The 21,190-nt window shown below is 39.7% G+C and overlaps 1 protein-coding gene across 7 annotated transcripts in view; it reads left to right on the top strand.

Annotated features, from left to right (window-relative positions):
- Wipf1 (WAS/WASL interacting protein family member 1) overlaps positions 1 to 13,459 on the top strand; it is a 117,737-nt gene extending 104,278 nt beyond the window's left edge. For all 7 annotated transcript variants that reach the window (XM_047545299.1, XM_047545302.1, XM_047545301.1 and 4 more), the window contains 4 exons: positions 749 to 1,519; positions 5,129 to 5,341; positions 6,440 to 6,553; positions 10,422 to 13,459. In XM_047545299.1, coding sequence (XP_047401255.1) covers positions 749 to 1,519; positions 5,129 to 5,341; positions 6,440 to 6,553; positions 10,422 to 10,477 — 1,154 coding nt within the window. In that variant the 3' untranslated portion in view covers positions 10,478 to 13,459. The remainder of the gene's footprint in view (positions 1 to 748; positions 1,520 to 5,128; positions 5,342 to 6,439; positions 6,554 to 10,421) is intronic.
- The last annotated feature ends 7,731 nt before the right edge of the window (positions 13,460 to 21,190 follow it).

Below are 21,190 nucleotides of genomic sequence, written 5' to 3'. Positions count from 1 at the left end.
CCACGCCCAGAGGTCTCCAGAACTCTTTACCAGTTTTATTTTGACTTTTGTCCACATTTAATGCTAAGAGATCTCTCTAAACCCTCTTGAAAGCAAATGGTTTATAAAACCTGGACTTAGAAGGTAAACACAGAGCTGTGGTCTAACCCTCTGCCTCCAGTAAGGAAGGACCACCCAAAAACTCAATTTATATAAATAACAGTTACCTGTATTTATTTTTATTTTGCATTTTTTATCTATCTTTTAATTTTTACAGACTGCATTTTGATTCATTGTACACAAATGGGGTACATCATTTCGTTTCTATGGTTGTACACGATGTAAATTCATACCATTCGTGTAATCATACATGTACATAGGGTAATGATGTCTGTCTCATTCCACCATTTTTCATACCCCGCTCCCTCTCATTTCCTTCTACATAATCTAAAGTTTCCCCATTCTTCTCTTCCTCCCCACCCCCCACCCCCATTATATATCATTCTCCACTTATCAGGGAAAACATTCAGCCTTTGGTTTTTTGGGATTGGCTTATTTCACTTAGCATGATCTTCTCCAATTCCATCCATTTATTTGCAAATGCCATAATATTATTCTTCTTTATGACTGAATAATATTCCATTGTGTATATATACCACAGTTTCTTAGTACTCTAGGAAAGGACTTCCTGGAGCTGGGACTATACTCTAGCTTTCCAATTTCTTTAGGCTCCTGACTTCCTAACTGGATATGTTTTCCTATTCTTTAGATTCTGGAGGAAGCCGACCACCAATTTTGCCACCAGGAGGAAGATCCACATCTGCCAAACCCTTTTCACCCCCAAGTGGCCCAGGGAGGTTTCCTGTGCCTTCTCCAGGCCACAGAACCGGTCCCCCAGAGCCTCCAAGGAACCGAATGCCTCCCCCAAGACCTGATGTGGGCGCAAAACCTGATAACCTTCCCCCTCCAGTACCTAATACACCAAGACCCATTCAATCAAGTCTTCATAACCGGGGGTCCCCACCAGTGCCAGGAGCCCCCAGGCAGCCCAGCCCCGGGCCTACTCCTCCCCCTTTTCCTGGAAACAGAGGTGCTGCTTTTGGAGGAGGCTCTATACGCCAGACACCCTCAGGCTCCTCCTCGCCCTTCTCCAGCAGGCCTCCTCTGCCCCCTACCCCAAGCAGGGCCTTGGATGACAAACCCCCTCCCCCACCCCCTCCAATGGGCAACAGGCCCTCCCTCCACAGGGAAGCCGTTCCACCTCCTCCCCCTCAAAACAACAAGCCTCCGGTGCCTTCTACCCCACGGCCATCCTCCTCCTCACAGGCCCCACCTCCTCCACCGCCACCCAGCAGGCCTGGCCCACCTCCCCTGCCTCCAGGTTCCAGTGGCAATGATGAAATCCCAAGGCTTCCACAGCGGAATGTGTCCCTCACTTCATCGGCACCTCCCTTACCTTCGCCAGGACGTTCGGGCCCTCTTCCTCCTCCACCCAATGAGAGGCCGCCTCCTCCAGTGAGGGACCCACCAGGCAGATCAGGTATGGCAAGACATGGGTGAATTGTCTCCCTAAAACCTACCGAAGTGTCACCAAAGATGCGTACGTGAATACAGTCAAAAGCATAATTAAACCCTCAGACTGCTCCAGTGCTTTTAAATGACATTGACATGTATGGCATCATCATGACCTCATATAACCCTCTGAGGAAAGGGAATAATATTTCAGTTCATGTTTTAAAGGTGAGGAGACAGACAACTTGTTGTTGTGACCATCAAGAAAATGGAGCTGGAGCTTTCTTCTTCCATCTGTGTGGACTCACATTCCTCCCCTGCCTCCCTAAAGGGAAGCTCAGCCATCTTGGTAGGGAATAAATCTCATCTCCTACAGGAAAGTCTGTGATTCCAAGGAGAATGGCAGTTATGGCCGAGCTAATAAAGGTCTGTGCTTCTCTCTTTATCAGGTTTTGAGGTCACTTCCTTTCTCCTTACAGACAAATGTTGAAAAGTCCATTTTTTTCCCTTTGTTAAATCTCTGATACATGAATCCCTTGGAGAATCAAAGGTATAGACCTTCTCTTCATAAAAATTCCCATAGTCATAAACTCTATATTTCCCCAAGCTGGCCTTGAACTTGCAATCCTCCTTCCTCAGCCTGTCAAGTAGCAGAGATTATAGACATACACCATGGCACCCAGCCAGGAACCATTTTTAAATTTAACCTCATCATATATACCTCATCATGTCTGGATATGGGGAATTTTTTTCTTTAGGAAAAGTTAACCAACCTTTGACCCTGTGACCTCAGGAACTTACTACACTGGGATCACATGGGGAGCTTTAAAAAACAAAGAAACTTGGGTCTCTGCCTGGGGATTTCTGGAATGCACACTGAGCATCAGGTTGGGGTGTTATGTTTTGTTTTGTTTTGTTTTTTGGTATTCAGGATTGAATCTAGGGGCTCATAAACAGTGAGCCACATCCCTGGCCCTTTTTATTTTTTGTTTCAAGACAGGGTCTCACTAAGTTGCTTAAGGTCTTGCTAAATTCCTGAAGCTGGCCTCCAACTTGTAATCCTCCTGTCTCAACCTCCCAAATCGGTGGGATTACAGATGTACACCACTGTGCCTGGCTGGGCCTCAAGATACTTAAAAGTTCCCCAGAGATTTTAATGTGCAGCAGAATTTGAGAACTGCTCCTTTAAAACACTATATCATGGAGAGTGCACTACAAATAACTGAAAAATTACTAGTCCATTAAATCCAATCCCTAGACATAATGGCATCTTGTTGAGGTTTCGTCCATGAACAAATGAAATCAAGTAGTTAAATGCAAAAATTGTGACATTTTTCTTCTCATCCAACTTCGATGGATTTTCTTGCAAAGTGGCTTCGAACCTTTTTGCTTGGATCTACTAAATGATGAATGAACAGATTAAATCTTGTTCAAAATACGATAAGCAGTGACATATAACATGTATTGTTTATTTTGATTATATAAGTTATACCTATTAAATTCAGAAATAGAGGAAAGCATACAGAAAATAAAAATCTATAATCCTACCACCATCCAGAAATAATCATTGATAACATTTTATACATATATTTTCAATCTTTTTAATGCATGTACATGCATATTTTTGCAACACTGGTATCATACTATGTATATTAGGTGGTATTTTGCCTTTCAACAATATCCCTAACATTTTCTGATATAATTAACTAATTTTCTACACCCTAACTTTTAATGGCTACATAAAGATTCTACAAACGTACCTTGATTTACTTAACCAGTCCCCTCCCTTGGTCATGTGGGCCATATCTGGTTTTTGCTGTTGCAGATAATGCAGTGATGGATCCTAGTAGCAAAATACTTGTGCACATCTCTGAATCAATGCTTATGCATCAAAAACCATGAATTTCATAGGTTGTCTTCCAGAAAAGTCTACCAGTTTACATACCAAGAGGAATATATGGGAAGTCATCAAGAGCCATCCATATTTTGAAATATGGTTTGGCTTCACTGACTTTAGAATTTGACAGATTTGAAGTTAAATCCTGGTTCTTCCACACATTAGCTTCCTGACTTGAGCCTTTTAACCTTCTAAAACCTCTCAGGCCCTGTCTGCTGGCCCTATACCTCTCAGGGTTGTTGTAAGAATTAAATGATATATATAAGAGGTTATCTTATTTTCTGGCAAGTAGTCATGTTAATTGGTAATTTACTTAAGAAACAAAAATAAGATGAAGTTGATCAAGTTACATAGTGCCTGTCTCCATAATAACGGAAGTCTAGTTTGCATTTAGTGGCAGGTAGAGAGTGGTATCACCAGTGAAGTTAAACCCACAGCACGTGAGACACTCCCCCCCCCCCAGTAAATCAACTTCTGCTTCGAGAACTTCAGCACTGACAAGCAGATGGGGCAATAAATGCCACAGGGCGAGACAGGGAAGACTCCTTGAGAGAACAGCCAGCACTGGGCAGTGCCTCCCACTCCTATCAACTGAGCTGAGACTCTCTGTCAGGATATCTGCAATAGGCAGGTTGTTCAAGTCAAGGTGCCTAAGTCAGATTCTGAATCTATAGGAATGAAATAGCTGTATTTGTAGTGCCATAAGACTGTATTTACATAAAACGTCAGCATCTTATAAGTGGAACACACTACTGAAAATCAGGAATAATTACTAAGGCCACTTTGAGTTACATGGGAAAATGCACGAGTTTTATATTTTTAAAAATTTGCTCACTACCCAAATAGCTGCTGTATTTGGAATAAGGGAAAAAACAAGATGGATTTCTTACCAAAAAGAAGAATTTGAATTTTTTTCTGGGAACTTTAATTTTCTGGTTAATACCATATCATTAAATATTTTACAAACAGTTTCAAATACTGTTTAGATAGTACTTTTAACTTGATTTTTGACTAATTACTCCTGGCAAAGTGCTGTGAGAAGAGTGGCCACCTGGCATTCTGTGTAAACAGGGAATCAAGCTCCACAGGACAGCAGCTGACTTAGGGGGCGGGACCCACACTGGCACCTATAGTCAGGGATGTTGGTTAGCAGTTTGTCAGTCCCCATGCTCTTCTGCCTGCTCAAAGAGGAAGAACCGAGAAGGAACGCTGACTATTCTCAGGATGACCGGTTTCCAGATGCCTCTTCCTGGAAATGGATCGTATGCACCATAGGAACATGCTTGTGTGGTTAGCCGTGACACGTGACCTTAAAGAAATCAGTTCTTCTGAAGACCTAAAATAACTTCATAACTATCTTGCTCTTTTTTAATTCCTTCATAATGTCAAAGTGATTAACTCTATAACTCTTTAAAAGGATTATAAAACTTTTTTTTTTTTTAATTATCACCTGTTTTCAGTTTTGCTATATCATCTCCAGCCTCGGTGCTAACTCAAAGCCAGCCATTCAGCTCTCAGTATGCACTCGTTCTACATTCACTTGTGCAAACGTGCATTTGTGTGTTTATATATGTTACTCATTTCTCACGTCCTGGAAAGTCTTGACCATTTCTCCATGTTCCCTAGTTAGAGGGCATGTATCCAGTACGCAGTCATTAGTTGCATGCTGATTGTGAACATAATAGCGATATGGGATGTAAAGCAGTATTACACTAAATGTCATCTTCCTTTTTGCCCCAGGCCCCCTCCCACCACCACCTCCAATAAGCAGAAATGGCAGCACGTCTAGGGCCCTGCCCGCCACCCCCCAGTTGCCGTCCAGGAGTGGAGTTGATAGTCCCAGGGGCGGGCCCAGGCCACCTCTTCCTCCCGACAGGCCTGGTGCTGGGGCACCTCCCCCACCACCACCATCAGCATCAATTAGAAATGGCTTCCAAGACTCCTCCTGTGAAGGTACGTGGCGTTTGCTTGTTTGAGTTAAGGTTTCTTCAACCATTGTCATTATCACACCACAAAGGATGTGATGTAACTAACCATTTTAGGGCCCACTACGACTTCACCTTTAAAATAATAATCCTCCTCTTCTACTTCCCAGAAAGGCAGATCATTTTTCTTTAACTTAACCTTGCTTGAGTTTCATTTCGATTAGCTTTCTTTTTTTATAAACACTGCATATTTTATTCTGTGATTATCTTTTTTTTTGATTCATTGTACACAAATGGAGTACAACTGTCGTTTCTCTGGTTGTACACAAAGTAGAGTCATACCATTTGTGTAATCATACATGTTTATAGGGTAATAATATTTGTCTCATTCTATTATCTTTCCTTTCCCCTATCCCCAATTAACTTTCCAGAGATTCCAGAATTTTGAAAAGAATCATTTTTGTGGCTTACCTAATTGTTATCTATATTTCTAAATAGTTGGCTGTAGGTAAGCGGTCCAGTGGCCTGCAGTTACTAAGCTGCTTCAGTCTATCATGTTGTCAGAATGATCCCAGTTATTCCTGGTCCCACTGTGGGAAGAAAGGTGTCCTATCCCTTAGCCCCCAGCTCCTGAGAGGGACTGACTGGATCCTAATCACTCTAGATTTTGTTTGTTTGTTTGTTTGTTTGGTTGGTTGGTTGGTTTTTGGTACTGGGGATTGAGCTCAGGAGTACTCTACCACTGAGCTACATCCCCAGCCCTTCCTATTTTTTATTTTGATACAGGGTCTCACTCAGTTGCTAAGGCTGGCCTCAAATTTGCAATCCTGTGTCAGCCTCCTGAGTTGCTGAGATTACAAGTGTGCACCACATCATCACCCTAGTTAAATTCTCTTTGTGGTTCCATTTCCAGCACTGGGAACAAAAAAACACTGATTTGCAGACCAATATATTTTATCAGTGTGCTAATCAGTGACATTTGTAGCACTATTGGCTTTTCTTTAAATTTCTAGACATAAAAGTAGAACTGATGTCTTTAGTCCTCTCTATATTTCATTCTGTGCCTTTTATTCATAAGTCTGTAGCAGATGTCTGTTGCTGAAGATACTGTTTGTTTCTCCCCCAGATGAGTGGGAAAGCCGATTCTACTTCCATCCGATTTCTGATTTGCCACCTCCAGAGCCATATGTACCAACAACCAAAACTTATCCCAGTAAATTGGCAAGAAACGAAAGCCGGAGTGAGTATTTCTGCCAGGGCGTTTGGCAAATTCATACTTGAATAGCCTGGGTTATGTATGGGATTATGTAGGAAGTCTAGGCCTCTGACCTGGAGAACCTGATTTGGAATTCTCTAAATCCTGGTAAATACCCCCTTGTACTTGCAGTGAGGACCCTGTAGATTCTCAGAAAGGGGATGAGGAACAATTGTTATTATGTGTCATGACAAGCTCAAAGACCTTTGGTTTGCCAGGATTGAATTCTACTCTTTCGCCTCTTTGACCATTCTTTTCCTACCTTGATCTTCCTGAGACAAAGTAAAAAGAGAGCCATTTTCTATTCCTATAAGTTTTGAGACTGGGAAATGCCTTACTAATTATAGCAAAAACTCACTGTCAACTCCCTTGATATTTTAAATGTATTATAACCATAGCTTTATGGAGTATCTAAAAATCTTAAATATGTCCATAATCTCTCCACAGAACAGATATTTTCATTTTACTAGGTTCTCTTCCCATTCTTCTCCATATAGCTCTGATTTTCTATATAGTTATACTGACATTGTACAGTTTTTTGGTGATAGGATTTCTGTAAGGTTGCTCAGTAAACACTTCCCCATTTTATCACATGGCTTTTATTCCATAGACGTCCAGATTAGCCTACAATCATTTACCATTATTGGACATTTACATCGTTTCTGGTTGTTTGCTACTAGATATCATAAAGAAGTAAATCACTTTCCCCTGTCCAAGAAATGTGAAGATGGGGAAATGGACACATTAGAATTTCACAACCATAAATATTGTGACAGGACTAAGAAAGAATTAGCATGGGAGCTGGGGATGTTGTTCAGTGGCAGTGCCTGTCGTGTGCATGGCCCTGGGTTCAATCCCCAGCATGGGAAGAAGAAGGGGGGGGGGGGGCGGGGAGAAAAGGAAGGAAGGAAGGAAGGATTAGCATGAGTATACAGATATCACCAATGAAGTTCAGACTTATAGCAGCCTTTACCTCAGAACCAAATTGAGCAAGTCAAATAACGGTCTCCACATCCTCAACTTTGTCCTTACTCCCTGGCAAAGCACCTTACACACACTCAGCCACTGATTTTTTTGGGGAAAGAAGGATACCAGGAATTGAACTCAGGGGCACTCAACCACTGAGCCACATCTGCAGCTGTTTTTTATTTTATTTGGATACAGGGTCTCACTGAGTTGCTTAGTACCTCACTTTTGCTGAGCCTGGTTTTGACCTGAAGATCCTCCTGCCTCAGCCTCCCAAGCCACTGGAATTACAGGCGTGCACCACCACTCCCTGCCCACTGATTATTTCTTAGCACACAGTTCTTAATCTTTGGTTGATGGTTCCCAGCCTTAGAACTGTTGATAACAGCTGAAGTGAAGAACAGTTAGAAGCAAAATCACTGAGTTGGGGAGAACTGATGAGTGGCAGTCTCAATTCAGAGGAGGAGCTAGAAACTCAGAGTTTCTACTGAGTACATTTCTACTGGGTTAAATTAAATGAGCTAAATTGAGCTTTGTGCCTCTGTTGAAAAATTCAAAGTGTTAGAAAATATTTGGGGCAAATTTCCATGAAAAAAAAGTCAGAAATAAAGAGAACATTGCTGCTTGAAACAAAAACTAATTCCTTGAAAAATTTATTGAGATGGAATACCACATTCCTAGACAATGCCTAATAAAAAGTTATAATTTTAACAAAATTAGTATATACAAGTTGGTAGTTAAATATTTTGATGGAAATTAAGCCTTCTTGTGGATCAGTTACCTTTCTAGTGTTTATGTGTATATGTGTTCATTTAAAGAGGGGACTCTGTTTGCTAAGAGTATGGCCTTTCTTCCTCTTGCATGCTAATAAATGAATTCACTTTAAGGAATTGTTTATGTAGGCTCTAAATACTTTTTCTGGCTTGTTACAAGCATTCTTAATCTAATTTAAATATAATTTGTATTTTAAAATCAATGATAGAACCCATAGCTAAATTTTAGAGCTAAACACTTTCCCTCCCTCTTCTGTCTTCAAAACCCAAGTAAGCAACTTGAGGACTAGAACAATGCCCTGTTCGCTGTTGATTATTCTTTGAGTGCCACAGAACCTGAAATATAGTAGACATTTTAAAATAGTTTTAAATTGGTGAATATCCACTGCCCACTGAAGTCTTTTCTTTTCTTTAGGTAGATTTGTTCTAAGTATTTTTAGCATGGGTTATACTTAATATTCTATAATAATAACAGATCATCTAACAAAAATAAATAGGTATTATCAAGTACCATGTTTTCTTCTGCTTCTGTGGCTGCCCCCGCCTCCAAATCCAGAGCCTGGTAAGGCACCAAGTCAACCCTGAGCAGCACAGAATACACTATGAGCAGTGTTGAACAAAGCCAGTCCTCATTTTGCTAACATTTGTGGTGTGTCAGCTGGTGGTCAAGGGTCCATGGCAGGTGGCTGCTTTCCATCCAGATAAACCTTTGCTCAGACAGTTGCTCAAGAAAAGATTTGGATAGGATGGTGAAAGGAAGAGACAAAGGAGTAAACAGCTGATATTTTGCTCTAATTCCTCTCCTTGTTGAGATATTAGGTTCTGTCTCAGAGGTCCCTAAGTGTTTCAGAAATCCCTAAGTCTGTAGGGATCTGTTATTATTACAGAATATTAAGATGCCTACTGAGGAACCCAGCAGAGCCAGACCACTGAGTCTCAGAGCAGGGGTGAACGGAACTACCTAACCAACATGTTCCTCCAGCAGACCTGCCCACAGCATCTGAGCACCTGACTTCATACCTCACTCCTGCTAGATCCTGAAAATAGGTGTGCAGGATAAATGACTTTTTCCAGTGTGATTGGTTTTAAAAGCAGTTTACAGTGCACTGGTAGCCCACAGCTATGCATAGCTTTTAAAAAGAACACATCAACAGAGTGAAAGGCAATTCAGAGAATGGGAGAAAATACTTGGAAATCATTTATCTATTAAGGGACTAATATTGTGATTATATAAAGAATTTCTACAATTCAACGATTTAAAAAATCAAAGTAGATTGAATACTTGAACAGGCTTTTCTTTGAAGAAGATATAGAAATGGTCAGTAAGCACATGAAAAGATGCTCAACATCGATAGTCATTAGGGAAAAGCAAATCAAACTACAGTGAGCAGTGGCATACACCTGTAATCCCAGGGGCTCAAGAGGCTGAGGCAGGAGAAGCACGAATTTAAGGGCAACCTGGAGAACTTGGAAGATATCCTGTCTCAAAATTTAAAATGGAAAGGTTTCAGGGTGTAGTTCAGTGGTACAGCACCCCTGGGCTTAATCTCCAGTGCCACAAAAAATATATATATTTATAGTGAGATATGATTTCATACCTTTAACCATACCAAACAAAAGGAGATCAGTGAACTACAGTATAGTTCTATATAATAGAATGCAGGGTGTCATTAACAATCACATTCGCAAAGAGTATTGACTCTGGAAGGTGTTCGAACTTTTGAGAGAAAAAGGGAACTGAATCTAAATGGAAAATACACACATAATTGTACTGGTTATCCCTGGGTGGTGCAGGATGGGTGAGTACTTTGTTTTGGTTTTGTTCATTCATATTTTCTAAATCAATAATCAACGCAAACTTTGAGCTAAGAAGAAAAGCATTTGTTTTTACTTAACTCTGTGCGGGGACCCAGTAGCCAGTGGGGTCCACCTTAGTGTTTATTCCCATCATTCCACACTTTTCCTTTCTCATCTGCACATGCCAATTAATTTACAGCTTTGGTCACAAGGGGTGAGGTAGTGGGCACCATCCCAGAATTTCCACACTTAAGAACATAAACTTTCTAACCAAAATTATATATTTTGTCTTTTTTTTGTTGTTGTTTTCCATGAAGGTGGATCCAACCGAAGAGAAAGGGGTGCCCCACCCCTTCCTCCCATCCCAAGGTGATCTTTGCCTGCTCTTCTCTACCCAAGCTCCAGAGCTGCTTCTGATGTTGCTGTGGGAGAATTGCACATCCTCCTCTCCACTTCCCTGTCTCCTTCACTTATGGCAGACAGGAAGAAGGGAGGGTGAGGTGGGAATGTGTGTGTACATGTGTGTGGGGCGGGGGATCCAGTATAGAGAAGCACCTAGCTTCTGTTGTGTATATTCTCAAAGCTATTGCTTGCTTCAGCTACAGCTGCCAGTGTTGGCTGCGGGGATCGATAGGCTTTTGTGGAAAGTGGGCAGAGACAAATTGTATCCCAGCTTTCAACCAAACAAACTCAAATACTCACTGCTTATTTGCTACAGGCTATAATTATTAAAGTCCCTGAGAGCTGTTTTCGTCCAGGCCTTTTTCGCACACTTGGCCTCCTGTCTGTTTCCATGAACCACAGACTGCCTAAGCAAGTTGCTGAGCGTGGCTCACATGAAGCTTTTGTGGTTAAAGGGATGTCCAATCCTTGGCAGACCAACGTAGGCCCTAGGACAGAGCTGTCCAATAGAAACATAATGTGGGCCCCATATATAATTTTAAAATTTCTAGCTGCCACATTTTTTAAAGGTAAAATAAAACAGGTGAAATGATAGTATATTTTATTTAACCTTAGACACCCAAACTATCATTTCAACCTATAAAAAAATTATTGAGACATTTTGCATTCTTTTTTGGTACTAAATCTTCAAACCACAGCATGTATCCTACATTTAGAGCACATCTCCATTGGAACTAGTCACATTTCAAGTGCTCAGGAACCACATGTGCTGGTGACTACCCTGGTGTTCAGCAGAGTTCTGGAAGAGGGACACTAGTACCAAAACCTCTTATTTTAAAAGCCAGATTGAGCTTTGGCAATTCAAGAGGCACCAAAAAATAAAGTTAGGATCCAACATCGTGTTTGGCAGACAGCTTGATGTTTGATTTTTGTCATTTATTTTTCCCCTTCCTTACTCTCTATGTACAAGTGTTGCTTCACAGTACCAAGGTCCGAAATCAATCTAATAATGGTTTACAGTCACGTGGAATCAAGCCATTGGAAAGAAACTAAAAACCTGTCAGGCCTTCCTGGCTCAGAACCAGCTGGCTTCAGCTGTGTTCAATTGTCAGTTGGATGCCTGCCTTGCAGATTTGAAGTGGCCTTTGTTTCTCTCCCACTGAGCAAACTCCTCAGGGCCAGGAGAGGCTAGGAAGGATAGGTCGTAGGGGAAGAAAGTAAGGGAAAGGTCTCAAGTCAGAATCATGGAAGAAGGGAAAAGATTGGAGTTGATGGGCAAAAGTCTACAAATCTAACTCTGATGCTGATGGGGTTGAGTGAATTAGGGAGCTTGTTAGTAGAAATTGGGAGGGAATTTGTTTTGAATCTATCCAGAAGAATTATTTTTCTTAGATCTATGCAAATAAAGCTCCACTAAAGGACCATGAGGAAGAGCCAGCCTTGCCCTTTTTTAAATATGATTTTGTTTACAAAATTTTACTGGGACTCTTAAATCTAGCCATAGAGTTAGAAAAAATATTTCCATGTTGATGTTTTATATGGTTATGTTTTAAATTACCATTTCTTGTTTTTTAAAAGCACATGACCACATATGTATATACATATCTATCTAAATTTTGTATCATGGTTTCAGTGTATTATTCATGTATTATTGGGAGATGCTAACAAGAAATCAATCCAAAGAAAAATCTGAAAGATGCATTCCTATTTATAGAATAATTAAGTGTTTCATTTATATAAAAGCAGAACTTAGAGTTCTAATAAATGGAATGTCTAATAAATTATGAAGTTACTGATTTGAATATATTGTATTTTTATAACTTTCCTTGCCAAAGTCCCCAGCTTAATACATCAGAGAACTTGTTTGCTTCCTTCTCCTCTGCCATTCATCTGTCATGTTCCACATAGTCTCTTCAGGCTCTTTACCCAAAGAGAATCAAGAAATATAAAGGTGATTTAAAATCACTAACATTTTGTAATTTAGCAGTTATTTTGGATTTTTGATCTGTTGGCAATAGTGAAAAATATCCCATAATATAGCCCAGTGACCCACTGCACAAAAAAATGGAGTTTGGACTTTCAAATGTGGAGGAAATTCTGACCCTAGAAAAGTAGGTCCAAGTTTTGTAAGAGATAGCAGGAACTGAACAATCCCTCATGTATCTCAACTTTGCAGGTACCTTTCTACAGTTTGAAACAGGGTCACAGCTCAAAGTTGCCATTCATCGAGAATAGAGATGTTTTAGACTGTATTTTTAAGGCAATATTTCATTAATACACCTACACACTTACTTTGAAAGTTAGCAACCTAATTGTATCCAAAACTTTGAATAAGTTCTATGCTAAAATCTTCAAACTCTGGCAAATCACAAAAACGAGTATTTTCTTCCCTAATGTAATTAGAGCTTACATGTGTTTTTTCCATAAAATTTCCAGATAAATGTATTCAAGATGCAATACAGTATTTTAACATTCACGTATCATTTTATACTGAAATGTATTACAGTATTAAAATTCAGTGTTTGGTATTTATTTTACTATGCATTTTATTTAGTAAGAGCTGAGAAAAAATGTTTAATCCAATGGTGCCTTACTTTGTGATTTAAAAGAAATCAATTTTTTATGTCTAAGTAGCAGATTATTTGCATATTTGTAAAAACTCTTAGGGCCTTTATATTTTAACTTGTAATACCCATTTTGTTATTTTAGTAGCAGAAATGGGATGATTATTCAAATGCCCAAAAAGTTTTGGTATGAAGTTAGTTTTTCCCTGCTTATAGTTAGGGACTGCAGAGGAAGAAAATATTTTTTTCATACCATTGCACTGTGTAATAGACACATTTTGGTATCTATGTCATCAGGAAAGTTTAAATGGTAGGGTAGAATCTACCCTAGACATCTGCGTCTTTGTAAGTTAGCCAGACAATAAATAAAACCAGAATGATACATTGTCGACTGGTGGTTTTTCTTTAAGTATCGTCTATGTAAATATTCAAAAGAAGCAAATGCCTGTTTTTTGTTTTATACTGTGGTAAACAAAGACAAACTCAAAAAGGAGAAGAAAAAGGTTCACACAAGTAGTTAAAACACTCAATGCAGTCATTGCATCTCCTTGCTTTTTCCTTCTTGTTTGTTTTTCCAGAGAACCTGCATCTTAGTCAGTCTGTAAAATGAATAGTGGAAGTGAAGAAGAAATTACAAAGGCTAGCACAGACACTGACTAGTCTAGGAGAAGCCCCTGGGAATTTAGGAAGCCTAATGATTTTTTAAATTATCTGCTGCGTGTGTGTATACTGTTTACACATATCTCAATATAGCACAGTGGTGAAGAGCATTTGCTGACTCCATCTTTTTCTTGCAAGTCACTTCTCCATATCTATAAAGTGAAGAACTAAGAGCATCAATATGTGTGTTAAACAATATGGCGCACTCACTCCTTACAGTGGGCACTCAGTGATAGCCATGGTAGATAGGAAGTAGGAAACAAATATGTAATAATTCCAAGTTAACTGGAACCAAATCTGCTAGAAGGGAATTTACTAGTGTACTTTTGAAGGAATGGAGCACTAGCAGAAGAAAAACCTGTATCAGAAATGCAAAGCAACTCTAGGTGAGATACTATCAGTTCCTACACCTCACAGGCCTGGAAAATGATAGCTCACTATTTCAAAGAGGTATTATCAGGTTCAATCTGAAGTCACAGAAATTAGGAGCCAGAAAGAATTGTAAGGATAGGGTGGCTACAGAATTCAAAGTCCATAGTGGGATATTTCTGAGTGGACGGGTTGCTAGGAACAGTTGCTGAGGCAGAGCAGTTAAAAATGGGGGCTGCTCTGGCAAGCGGGCCTTTCGGTCACCCCACTAGAGATTAGCCAGGCCAGTCCTGCCACCTTACAAATGGGCTTTTTTTTTTTTTTTTTTGGTTCTGGGGATTGAACCCAGGGGCACTTAACCACAGAGCCACATCCCCAGCCCTCTTTATATTTTATTTAGAGACAGGGTCTCACTGAGTTGCTTAAGGCCTTGCTACGGTGCTGAGGCTGGCTTTGAACTTGTGATCTTCCTGTCTCAGTCTCCCAAGCTGCTGGGATTACAGGCATGTGCCTGGCACAAATGGACAAATGGACATTTTAATGTCCCAAAATGACATCCTGCAGATTGGCAGGCAGTGTAGCCCCCCCACACTCCTATCTTTACTGTCCTCCCTATGTCTGTCACTATTTTGCATCTTTCACATTTGCTGTCAAGAAAAGACTGAAGGAGAGAGGACAGAGTCAGAGACTGCACCCTGCACACACAAACCTGGATCCAAATCCTGGCTCTTGACACTTGCTCCCTGAGAGACCACAAACAAGTTATTGAAGATCTTTGGCTCATTTCCTCAACTGCAAAATGATTAAAACATTTAAATACACAAACATCAGGCAAAATATTTAGCATATGTTAGGCACTGAGTGAAAGTTAATTCCATTGCATTTCCTAATCCTTTTGCCATCAAACCTAGAACATATTCAGAAAGGAATTCCTATTGCAAAGCAGTCTGACAAAATTCAATTACAGAATCTTTCAAAATTGGTCTTGTTTGTTCAAACTGGACTCACTTATTTGGTTTGTTCAGCCGTTCAGGGTGTTTTCAGTGAGTACTTACCATGTGCCAACTTCTCGGAAAACAAAATGGCATGCCCACCAAATCTGTATGTGTCCAGTGATGTCTGACTGGCAGTTAAGAGACCAGCACCCATTTCACCACGTATGGGTGCAGCTCCACCACCCAACCAGCAGAGGGCTTTCTACCAAGGAGGGGAGCCCACGCTTTATCTTCCCCCATTTTTAAATAACTTACTTGCTTTCCTTTTTCCTGTCTTCTCAATGGCTAAATTATATTGATTTTTAAAAAAATGTTATAGGAAAATTTTGGCCGATAGGTGTCTTTTTGGTTTTGATGAAAAGTAAATTCAAGGATTGCAAGTTCCCTAAACATTCCAATTCATCAGAGGCTTCCTGGACATGCAACTGTCAAGTCAGTTAAGAGTGGTTCCTCCCCTGGCAACCTGACAGCCTCCTTCCTCCACTTTGAACACTTGGCATTTAGTGCTTCTCTCTAGAGCTACTTTTAGCATATATGTCTTTCTCTTACTGTAAGTGTTTTTAAATGTTCCTTCCATCGATATTATAGCACAAATCCCTTTGGCTTAAAATGGTGCTTCCATTATCACAAAAGTGTGTTTTTTAAGAAGCTAATTAAGTTCAAGCTTTGGGACCTCACTTGCAAAGGGCATCCTCCTAATTGAGAACTTTAGTATCTGATTTTTTAGTTGTGATCTTTGGTTCATACTTCTTAAACAGGGAATCTTAAATTGTCTATAGCTTTGGGCCTCCTAAAACCTGAGTCACCTTTCATGATTGCCTTCCTCGACTTTTTAAAAAGTGAATGTCTAAACACTTTCTTAAGCCACCAACTTCCCATGAGTGACATGAGGACATGAGGCCGGAAATCAGATGGCAAAAGTATTTGCTTCCTTTGTACTCCCAGAGTGACCCATAAATATTCTAAAATAATTTGGTCAATGAACTGTCCATATTGTATTAGAATCAAAGTTCCCACAGTGTGACCCAGCTAGGGAACTATGTGTCACCTTTTAGGTGTCTGGGAAACAAGTCTGGATGATATTAGACATCAAGCTCAAATTTAGTTTAAATTTTGACCAGGAAGACACTTGCCAGAATACCTGGAATAAAGCATATTTAATCATGAGGGATTCTACCCTCTTTCTGTTTTCTGTCTTTTTTAATAAGTTAAACATCACTCACCAAAAATGCTATCTATTTATTGGTTAAATTATAATGTTTTATTATATGCATATACAAATATAGAATAATGAATCCTGCTAATATATAGAATTATAATGCTCAATAAAATTGTTTTAAAAAGAAAAATGAAAAAATGCTTTTTCAGATAGTTCATGGGCCACATAGCAGCACATAGTTGGGAAGACCCAAATGCTTCATGGAGCTATTGAACATTTACTCTTTCACACAATCAACAAACTTTAGTTGAAAATCTATGATTTATCAAGCACTGGGAATAGAAAGATATGTATTATATACTAGGAAGGTCTAAGTCCTAGTCCTAAAACCAACGCTGTAAGTTTAAATTCTGGATCTAACAAAAACCTCCACCAGTAGGCACAATGCCATTCTACCACTGGTTCTGGAATGCTCCTTACCACCAACACAGGGCTGTGTGGTTGGCCACTCACATTAAAAGGGAAATTCCTCCTTATACTGCTCCATAGAGATTTTCTTTTTGAGCAAAGGTATGGATAGGTCCCAAATCAGGGAAAAAAGGAAAAACATGTAACATAGAAATGAAAACAGTAATTTTATACTTTCAAAACACTCTACCTAATTTACTTGCCTAAATTACAAACTTACATATTGTCTTTTTTTTTATATAGCCACCACTAATTATTGATCATCTAGTATGCACTACAATTTGAGGTATGGTTTTTGCAAATATTATTGCTAATCTTTCTGTCTTTACACGTAGAGAAATCATAACCTGTGTGGATTAGAGATTTGCCTCAAGCCACTTACCTTGAGTGGATCTAGAATTCAAACTCCAAAATATTGACATTTCATAAAAGCAAGAACATTTTAATAAGCCAAGAAAAGGAAAGACCTAATAATCTTAGGTCAAAGACAGCAGGTTCAGTTGAATCAATACCGCCTCCTAGAATACTCCTTACTTCCCTCACTGGGCCATGAACTGGCTCTAGTCATACACCAGTAATTGTCACCTGAGACACATTGCTTCTTCAATGCCATCTAAATCTTTTGGTTCTTTACAGTTTGGGGAGTGGTTATAAACCTTTCCTTAAGGTCTTAAAAGGGACATTATACTCCCATGCTTTTCAGCTCATCTTATCAGATACTTGCTACCTTTTAAGGTGATATCAGAGGAGCTGCTAAAATTCAAATGCCATTTCACTGAACAGTTGCAGATTTCTAAGAGTCCCTGTGGCAGTCAAACTGCAATGGGAATAGTTAATTTGCTCTCCTGTGTATCTCCCATCCTTTGTACTGCCCATTATTTGTGGGGTCTTTCTACATTCATATCATAAATTTGTAATAATGAATTTCTTTTTTACTCTCCATAGAGTTCAAAAAACCATGTGGCTTTTAAATATACCAAATAATAGGATTTGCCTTCTTGTAAAAGACCGAGGTAGACCTGTTTGCTGCAGTCATACAACCTAGCACTTATTCACAGGGGAAATGAGGTTAGAGTGAAAAGACAGTCATATTCATATTCAACAAAACTGAAATAAGTGCCTCCACAATTTCAAAGCATTTTTCCATACATTACCTCATTTGTACCCCAGAGCAGCCCTCTGCAAGAGGCAGAAACCAATCCTCCATGATACAGATGCAGGATTAACGACACTGAGATGTGGGGATTGGTCAGTCAAGAGCTCACAGCTTTTATGCTGGTAAAAGGAGGCCAAGATTAAATCACTCTCTGACCATGTCAGTCACGCTCTTTCCATCACATCTTTACCCTTATTGTCCTCATTCATTTGACAAACATTTCTGAGCATCTTCTCACTAATGAATGAGAAGATGTGGGATGAGCTCAGCTGAAGATTCAAAGGTCAGTGCTACATCTTGCTCGGGTTTCAGGAGCTGATGTCCTTTTCTCAGCAGGGGTGGGGTGTTGAGGCAAGTATGCGAAGACCTCTTGAACTGGGCACAATGCACTCAGTGGTATTCAGAGGAATGCCTCATGAGGATCCACAGAAAGTGCAGCCTCCGGGAAGCTGGTGGAACCTTACTGATCCACACTTGGAGGTCACCCTTGCCTCTGGCTTAGACTCTCGATGTTTCTCACACCAAAAGTGAAGAATCACCTGCACCAGAATCCCCAGCAGGGCCCGTGAAACGCATGCTCCCAGCTCACCTCAGACTCGCCAAGATAAAAATCCTTAGAACCAGGGAAATTGTATTTTTATCAAACTTCAGGGTCATTATGATGTACATTCAAGGTTCCAGGACCACTGTTCTACACATTCTTCCCTAGCACCAGGTATTTAAAACAGTATATTCAACTAGAAAGAATATATGAAATAACAAAGATTAAATTACCAAAGAAATGATCTTCACTTGTCATATTTATTTACTCCAGTTAGCACTGCACCATGTGTGCTGCTTCATTAGGATGCTATTTGTCTCTAAAATACTTTCCTTTAACATTATCTAAAGGATAAGTCTTGAGGACATTATGCTGAAATTAACCAGTCCAAAAAAAAAAGACAAATGCTTCATGATTCCACGTGTCTGAGATATTTAAAGAAATCAAATTCATAGAAACAGAAAGCTGAATGGTGGCCGCTGGTGTCTGGAGGTAAGAAGGAAAGAGGAGATATTTGTTTAAAGGATATACAGTTTCAATTTTGCAAGATGAAACGGTTTGGAGACTGTAAATATGAGTGAACATACTTAATGCTACTGACTGCATACTTAAAAAGGGTTAAGATAAGCTGGCACACACTTGTAATCCCAGCCACTAGATTAGGGAGACTGAAGAAGGAGGATCTCTAGTTCAAGGTCAGCCTCGGCAATTTAGCGAGACTCTGTCTCGAAATAAAAAATAAAGGTGGGGATGTGGCTTAGTGGTAAAGTACCTCTGGGTTCAATCCACAGTTCAATCCCCCCCACCAAAAGGGTTAAGACAGAATTTTTTATGTTATGAGATTTTTACCACAATAAAAAAATTATATCTACCATACTCTGATGATACATTCCCTCTCTGCCAAAGAAAAGTCATGTAGCAAAAGCGCTGTTCAGATCTGACCAGTGGGCGTCAGCACTCTACTGACTGTATGTTCTGTTGTGTTTTTTGTTTTTTTTTTTTTTTTTTTTCCCTCAATTGAGCGCACTTGCCAAGGGTGGCCTCTGTCTGTGCCACATCCTAATGAGTTCTGGTAAACAATTTTGACCCATGGTGCTATCAAAAGGTGATAGTGGGGATCCTACCTAATAGAAGAAATATCGGAGAGTATCTTGTTAGATGGTAAAAAAAATTTTAACCAGCTCAAATGACTTTAAGGAAGTGGTTGGTAACAAAGGGGAAGCATTGACAGGGATTCAGGGTGAGAAAACCCTCTGATGTTATGTAGGGCATCATAACCATCTCTTCTACCAGCGATGATGGACTAACAATTACGACAAGTCATGGGAAGAAACCGTGGCCTGAGAAGTTTCAAAGAGAAGAGAAAATCCAGCGAGAGGCATCTGCCCTCAGACTTGGACAAAACAACCTGTTCATTTGGGTTTCCTGGCCAAGGCCAATGACCCTCACTGTTCACAGGGAGTACCAACAGTGCTGAGGGCCAGTAGCCGCCATGCTTTATATGTGTACTAGACTAGGAGAAATCATTCAAAGATGTTGGAGCACTGGTTCTCAAACCTCAGAGGACTACCAGGAGGGCTTGTTAGGACAGTGTCCTGTGATCTGTGCCCTCCACTAGAAATTCTGATTCAATAGGTGTGAGGAATTTGCATTTCCCACATGCTATTTTAGGTGACACATGAGTGCTGCTCCTCATACCACCACACTTTAAGAAGCTCTGGCTACTATCTATAATAATCAAATAGTCTTTTTGTATGTGTATAATAATATCTATATGTATATACATACTAATATGTATGTGTAACATCAAACCTAAATATGCTATCCATAATTTGTGTTGTAGTTGAAGAAACTTAGCTGATTAAAAGAGAAACCTAGTTGGTATGGCATTGCTGTACCTGAAACAAAATTGTGCTTTATAATTGCCTAATACTTTCTCTTTGACCATTAATCATACCTTTTGGTCTTTTTTGTTATTGTTTTTGCTTTGCTACCATATCACTGGGGTTGAGTGAATCCAAATGTTACTTATGAATTTTAAAAAATCAAATCAAAACTACAAAAACCATGAAGAAAGTAAATCATAAAAGCTGAAAAACCTTCACCTTTAATCATCTCAAGGTTAAATAATGATCAGAATTCTTTGAGTTGAAGTACTTATGTTGCATCTTGATGTTTGACTGTCATATAAATATAACTGCTATTAGACTCTATTTTTCATTGCAGATGAAATTGATGCATCTTTGTGTGGTGTAGTCTGATATAGTAAAATTGTTACTCTCTAGGTAGGATATTCATAAAAATGTAATTATCGTAATCAGAACAGTCTTTAAGCTCATGAGCAGGGACTGCCAGATCCATGATTGACAGTTTTCAATCACCTCTCATACAATAAAGAAACTTCTTAAAGCAACCTTGGGATCATTAACGTACTGCAGAGGGAAACTATTCCACTCCAAAAACAAAGGGTAAAGCTGGGCACTGTGGTAGTCTCAGTGACTTGGGAGGCTGAAGCAGGAAGATCCCAAGTTCAAGGCCAGTCTTCACAACTCAGTGAGACCCTTAGCAACTTAGTGAGATCCTGTCTCAAAAAGAGGTGAGGCTATAGCTCAGTGGTAGAGCACCCCTGGGATCAAACCAAATACCAAAAAGAAAAAGAAAAAGAAAAAGGGTGTGTGCTGGGAGATGGTGATGAGAATCCAAGTTGGCCTCCCCTACCTGATTTTGGGCGTGATTATCAGAGAGCCTTTTAACATATTTCATTTGGTTTAC

The sequence above is a fragment of the Sciurus carolinensis genome, chromosome 3, assembly GCF_902686445.1.
Source record: "Sciurus carolinensis chromosome 3, mSciCar1.2, whole genome shotgun sequence".
Lineage (NCBI taxonomy): Eukaryota > Metazoa > Chordata > Mammalia > Rodentia > Sciuridae > Sciurus > Sciurus carolinensis.
The sequence above is the reverse complement of the archived record's forward strand: the minus strand, read 5'-3'. Positions and strand labels throughout refer to the sequence as shown.